This window comes from Silene latifolia, chromosome 8, assembly GCF_048544455.1.
Source record: "Silene latifolia isolate original U9 population chromosome 8, ASM4854445v1, whole genome shotgun sequence".
NCBI lineage: Eukaryota > Viridiplantae > Streptophyta > Magnoliopsida > Caryophyllales > Caryophyllaceae > Silene > Silene latifolia.
This window is the reverse complement of record NC_133533.1, coordinates 60,450,010-60,457,415: the sequence shown is the minus strand read 5'-3', so window position 1 is coordinate 60,457,415 and position 7,406 is coordinate 60,450,010. Positions and strand designations below refer to the sequence as shown.

General features: G+C 38.8%; 1 protein-coding gene across 1 annotated transcript; it reads right to left on the bottom strand.

Annotated features, from left to right (window-relative positions):
• Nucleotides 1-4,970: 4,970 nt before the first annotated feature.
• Nucleotides 4,971-7,229, bottom strand: LOC141595255 (protein FAR1-RELATED SEQUENCE 4-like). Its single transcript, XM_074415220.1, has 2 exons — nt 5,639-7,229; nt 4,971-5,242 (listed from the first exon to the last, which is right to left on the bottom strand). The coding sequence occupies exons 1-2, from the start codon at nt 7,227-7,229 to the stop codon at nt 4,971-4,973; spliced, it is 1,863 nt and encodes a 620-aa protein (XP_074271321.1).
• Nucleotides 7,230-7,406: the final 177 nt, after the last annotated feature.

Sequence of the window (7,406 nt, the reverse complement as noted above, 5' to 3'; positions counted from 1 at the left end):
AAGAGGGATGAGTCTCGCACACTGTGAAAACAGTGGGAGCTATTCTATAACTGGAGAGCTTATGTCTAGATTGGATCTAGAAACGTACTCAGAAAGTTTTTGTAATGCAAATGTATACATTACAAAGGAAAACGAGTATGTAGTAAGGTTGAGTTAGGTACAATAAGTTGATAAAACCTACTAACCAAAGCCTTCTTATAGGCTTAACCTGATTAGTCATGTCATATGTCATTTCAATTGAATTAAGATGAACAACTACATACATGATCAAAATGGATTATAAAATTATGAAGTAGTAATCAGGTATTGACTATTCATATGTGATAATCACATTTGTCCTTTGAGTTTTTAATCTGAAAACTCCTTTTATACTTTGTTACATCCAAACGGGTTGTAGAGACAACATTGAACCCCGTTAAAGTGAACCCGGATTAACATAGTATTCGCCCATAGTCACTTGTATGATGTGACATCTCGAAGTGACTAGAGTGTGATGCGATTGATGGCAAGTTCAATTGCCATAGAGTCATGTGAGATGACTAATCGATCACATAGGCAGACTGTTAGGAACACTTTGTCGGGCCTTATGACCGCTTATAGAGTTCTGGCAAATTTATATAGCCTGGTCGTGGCGAGAGATACTATAGTATTCTAATGAGTCGATTCTTTTGACTAAATACTGTTCGCCTAAGATGGCACAGTTTCAGATTAACTTTGATTTGTGTTACTACGACCTTCGTAAATGGGGTCAAATGGGCATATTTTGGGTTATGATGGCTGTGGCTAGTCGAAGGGAATAAGTGCTATAGGAATTGTCCACCCCTAGTCAGGGTTATAACAATATCTCAGGTCCACTCGAGGAGTAATGAATTGGAAATGCGTGGCCACGCTCGGAAGATATCTATGGTAGATAAATCCGGTCAATCAATTATTCTCCAGATCGAGGAAACCACTCTCGATATGATCACTTGCAAGTATGACCTGAAAGACACCTTGCATTGAGTGGGAGATAGTAATAGGACAAGAGAATTGGTGACGCACACTTATCGAGGACAAGTGCGAGATTGTTGGAATATGTGTCCTCCGACAATAATGCGATCACAATTGTCAATCATGATGATCACATGTTTAAGTCTCATTTTAAGAATACAATTGGGAAGTAATATTTTACTGTCAACTGGTCCACACATATCGGTAATAATTGGCTGACTAGAGTTTGACATTACTGTCGTGCGACGGTGGTGATCAGTTGATCCCCTTAGGTCATACCTAAAGGGTAACACTCTTAATTGAATATTTAATTGATCGTATGACGATACGAGTTAATTAAATTACTTAAAATTGACGGACGATTTTGGAAGTAATATTTACGTGTCTTATTGTAATTTGATTATAATAAGATACGGTCTAAGTAATTAAATTGTTTTATTACTTAGATGAAATTATTGTTTACGGAAACAATTGAAACGGAATGAATAATTTATTATACATACAAGATGTTGTGATTTATAATTGGTAAACCATTTTGGTACAAGTAATTGTGAATTACCATGTTAATTTTATAAGTGACATATTTTATTAATATGTTGATTTTTAATTGTTAAAAATACATTTTATATAAGATGTCATGTAATGTGTCACATGTGACATATTGACAAAATCACAAATAAAATGGACTCATCCATTTTATGTGTGTGTACCGAAATGGAGGGAGTATTAGGATAAAATTGTGTTGATTATTTATAAGTGGAAAACACAATTATAAAACCTACTCATAGCCTTGCATACATAGCTTTCTCTTAGGAAGAAAAGGAGAGCATGCATTGGGCTCTCTCCCCTTCCCATTTTCGGTTTTCCCACATGAAAAAAATCAAATGTTTTGCCTATTTTTCTACTCTTACACTACATGCAATAGTTAGTGTATTATTCATTCATTCACACAATAACCTAAAAGAAGTTTAGAAAGAGAAACAAAATACTCCAAAATTCCTCTCCTCTTGGCCGAAAATTCAAGAGGCAAAAACCTTTTGGGTCAATTTTTAGTAAGATTATTATTATTCTAGATATAATAATATTAATATATTAAGGGGTTATCTTGGGTATTCATCTTTGGGAGAGATTCTACCCTTGAATCTTTGTTCATCCATATTAGGAGAGCTCAAGAACAAGTGAGTAGGAGAACTCACTTGTGCTCAATAATCCAAAATTTCCAATGTAAGAATGACGATTTCTTCTTCATCTTTATATATGTTTGCATGCATAAGATCTAAATTAATTTTATGACTAAATTAAATTGTAACATATATGAATATGTAATGTAATGAGATTAATAATTTCCTAACAAGAAGTTTCTATTCCTTCTGAGACAGATTTTTATGAAGGTGGCGAGTACGAGCAATATCAGAGAGACCTTAAGGAAGAGCTAAGAAATTATGAGGGGTCGGAAAATGAGGAAGAGGAAGATGAGGAGCCAGGAAATGAGGTGACGGAAAATGAGGCGGCGGGAAAACAGGAGACGGGAAATCAGGTGGCGGGAAATGTGGAGGCGGAAAATGTGGAGGCGGAAAATGGGGAGGCTACTTCTGCATTACGTGTTAGGCGGGGGATCCATGGTATATTTGAGGTCTATGGTAAGGGGTCCAGCACTTCGATTCCTGAGCCGCGGATGAAAGTAAGGGCTAGAGGGAAAGATACTAGTTGGATATTGACTGGGCCAGCACCGGGAGGACCATTAGTACCGGGTGTGATTCCGAGTTTTGGTGGACACATATCTTACCTTTTGTGGAGTCAACCTCAGTCGGAGCGTTTGTTGACTAAATATACTAGAGAGTGATCTTTGGCCGAGCTTCGTTCATGGAATTTGTCGGGGCCAGCTCGGAAGTTAGTTGAGGATTCGGGGATTAGTCATTTGCCCAACATCATGCATAAACATTTGAACATGCCATTGTTGTGTGCTTTATTGAGAGGTGGCAGCCAGACACCAACACTTTCTCCATGCCATGGGGTGAGATGACGATATTATTACATGATGTGCGGGAGATTCTTGGGATCGAGATTGATGGATTTCCTTGTAGCATACCTGATGCTGATATAGCACATTCGATACTTGGCGCGTCGGAGTTGTTGGGTATGACTGAGGCACAGTTGGGAGGTCAGTGGGGACCTGATAAGGATGCAAAGATTTACAAGGGAAATTTGATTTTACAAAAAGCATTGAAAGATTTGGTTCAAGGAGACAAGTGGGGAATGGTATCGGAGGCTCGGGGCTACTTGATGATTTTATTGAGTTCGACGTTATTTGTCGATAAATCGAGTGATAGAGTGCAAGCTAACACTTTCCCGATGCTTAGAGTGTTGGTAGTATTGTTGGGCGTGCTTGGGGTGCCGGCGCACTTGCTTATATATATAGGCAAATGGGGATCGCGACGAGGTCTGATTGTAGAGGTTTGTGTGATTGTTTGACCTTGTTGCATTCTTGGATCTTTGAGTACTTCCCGGCATTTAGGCCAATGGCTACTTTAGCGGCCGCTCCGGGTGCACCCAGGTCTATGTTGTGGTCCACTACTACAGTTCCACAACGTGAGGCAGGGAGAGCTTTGGTTTCATATCGTGAGCAGCTTGATATGATGCCGATTGAGTTGGCAGCTTGGAGACCGTACCCTCACCATCCGGAGACCGAGCACCCGCGTAGTGTTTACCACGGTTTGTTGAGGTTTATTGATATTGTTGAGCCGTACCAGCCAGATCGATGTCTTTGACAGTTTGGGTACATGCAGGTCATCCCGACCCCTATGGCACGACCTGACAAGGTTTACCGTCCTGTGAAGTCCATTGCCTATGATGTGCAATATGACGGTGCATATTTAGATTACACGTGGAATAATTGGAAGATGCACATGGCACATTTGGATAGGGTGTCAATACCCGCTCACCCACCACATTCCTATGGGGTAGAATATATGGAGTGTTTTGTCTCACATTCGCATCCTTACATAATGAACGTTCCTCGGGAAGCTGATCAATTGCCCGTGGCGAGGTCCATTTTCTGACTACGGTAACTATATTTAATTTTATTTACTGATTCGTACATTATTATTTTGTGTATACTTTTAATATATTTGGTGTCGTACTTTTCAGTTTGGACAGTCTCTTATTCAGAGGTTCTTGTAGTTCGAGAATGTCGAAGACCCTGCAGTGACAGCAGAATTCACGGAGTTTATAAGGAACGTTCATCCTCAGATGCGTGCATACACTGGTCGACCCCCGGTTGTGGAGGGTAGTAGGGGAGAGGCAGACGATCTAGAGGACGTGGTAGGAGCCGGGGAAATGAAGAGAGGGATCGTCATGATCAAGGGGTCGAGTCAGGACGAGGCAGAGGTCGAGGCGGCGATGATGTCCAAAGGTGGTCGAGATCAGAGCCTACGACTAGCAGGCGTACTTATTAGATGTTGTTGGACTTTTAGTTGTTATTTTGTTGGACAACTTGTTATTTTGTTGGACTTTTAGTTTTTATGTTGTTGGACTTGTGGTTTTTATTTTGTTGGACTTGTAATTTTTATTTTGTTGGACTTGTAATTTTTATTTTATTGGACTTTTTGTTTAACTTAATTAAGAATTACAACGTTACTTAAAAGATAGTTTAAGTTCATTATGTCAAATTTCTAAAATATTACAATAAGTAAGCAAATGGGTTCCACATAATACCCGAAAATACAAATTGCCACCACAAATCAAGTCTTTCAGTATAAATGTTTTCATAATAGGCGACGTCTTCATGCCGATTATTATACCAGTGATTTCTGATGGGAGGCATGGCACAATCATCATCCATGCGTAAACGCACAAAATGATCACCTGTAAAAGAATCCATAGAATACCATACGGGGCCTTGATACCTGGAACTGGTCGTAGAGGTAGGTACGTACTAGAACCAGACCATACACGATTACCGCTTATGTTACTTCCCACAGTCACGAGACATATTGTCCGTTGAACAATGTTGCAAAAGCATGCAAATCTAAGGCTTCCATCCAATTCGGCTTTCGACATGGTTTATGATGAGCCCATTTGATTCGTCTACAAGCACTGTTTCGCTCACCGTAGTAGACAGTGACATAGATTACCTCTTTCAAATCCACCAACAACTGTTGTCGTATCTCGAGATAATTTCTTTGATTTCCTGTTTTTGCATGCGACATAACCCGAAAACCACAATGACCATCACCCTCCGGGTCAAAAGCTCCTAAAAACCATCAATGATCGCCTCAGGCGTACAATGCTGATAATCGAAAAGACCTACGTCTGTTACATTGTCATAATTAAGCTCAAGGGGGGTCCATCACCTACATTCAATATAAAGTGCAGAATTAAGTGTAAATATTAACATTAAAAGATAGTTACCTAAATATTAATATTAAAAATTAACTAAATATAAATATAAACAAAAACTATTCTTAAAAATTGAAATTAACTAAATATTAACATTAAAAATTAACTAAATATAAATATAAACAAAAACTATTCTTAAAAATTGAAATTAACTAAATATTAACATTAAAAATTAACTAAATATAATATAAACAAAAACTATTCTTCAAAATTGAAATTAACTAAATATTAACATTAAAAATTAACATACCTCCACCGTTACTTGTTGTCGTACTCGGGTAACTACGTCTGGAATGTTCGAAAGCAGATTTATTACGGGTATTGGACTTCCTTGGATGACCACGTCGTGTATCTATTATTTCAGGTTCCTCAACAACCTCGTCCTCAGGAAACAACTTAGTGAACAATGACTCAATTACATCTCTTTGGACCGAATGGTGGGAAGCTCGAACTTTATCGAAAAGGTCCTCCATCACATCATTATGGCGAGAACGCCGATGACTAGAATCCGTGTAGGCTAACCGTGACAAAAATACATGTAAATCATCTGGATGAATTCTTTTACCTTCGTGGAAAACTGTATGTAACCGACAAGCACACAATAGCTTATGGGTGGTCCATAATGTGCAACCATAATTCTCCTCCAAATAATAACCCAAATCAGTCCCACGATTATATTCCACTAACATTGCTTCAATGGCGGTCGCCGAAACTCTTCCACTCAACATTGAAAATACATTCCCATAGTACATATTAGTAACAACCGTCTTGCTTATAGAATCTTCCAGCGTTTTACGAATTTCAATATGTTGCCCGTGAATCATAACATTATCCCGTTTCCATATACTGTCAAGAGTAAGCTCAGCTGATCCTAACCACCTCTTCAATTGAGCATGAGCGGACTCAACTCTAGACGTAGTTGTGTTACCAAAATGAAGCACCAAATTAGTAAAACATTTGCCAAACATATGGATTTTATGCCACCAAGTCAACTCAAGATAACTGATAAGTGCAGGATGACCACAATATTTTTTCCGCAACTCATTCCACTCCATGGTACATTCATCAAACGTTTTAGCTTCAACAACTTTTTTCCAAGCGCCGTGTGCTAACGCTTTCCCAAAATTACCATTCCTTTCCATGTTCGTTGCTCTAGCCTTAATTGCAGTGTATACGTGAAATAAGCACAAAATATGACGGAAAGTACGAAATACAGCAGGAAGTGCAGCAATTAGACCACGCTCGTGATCCGTAACTATGACTGTTGGCCTCACACCTGGTTCCAACAATGACTCTAACCTTCTCAAAACCCACTTATACCCTTCGGTACCCTCATTCTCAATTAACGCGTAACCTATCAAAAAACTTTTTCCAACAGGTGTGACGCCTACACATTGAACCAATATAAGACCGTACTTATTTGTCTTGTAGGTGGAGTCGATTAGAATAACATTTGGCCACGCTTTAAACATCTGCACCGCCTCTGGATGAGTAAACCAAGCATGTGTAAGTTTTTTTGTTAGAGGATTTTTGATGGACTCACTAAGGTAGTTAGCTTCTTTCGCTAAATGCAACATATATTGCACACTATTTCTCCCATCTCTATCCATTGTACTCAATCGGGCATTCTCATTATAAATTTGTTTCAGAATCGGAGGCGATTGATCAGGATACCTAAGCGTAAAAGCATGTCTAACCATCCCCGGTTTCATATGAGACTGCTGATACTGCTTAATCAATTCTTTCTGTTCTTCAGTAAATTTCACTCTACATCTATGACCTTCTAAAACTTTCCAGCAAACTTGTGATTGTGAACCCCGCACTTCGGAAGAACAACCCATAAACCTTCATCTCTTTTTATCACTCTTACTGCAAATGGACACTTCAACTTTTTGGTCTTCGATTTTCTTTGCGGTTTCTCGGGATCCTTAGCCTTGCTATTATAAGATCCGTATCGCTCAAATTTCACTATTTTATACAGAGGACTCTTTTCCATGTGATACTTAGCATTTACCAAA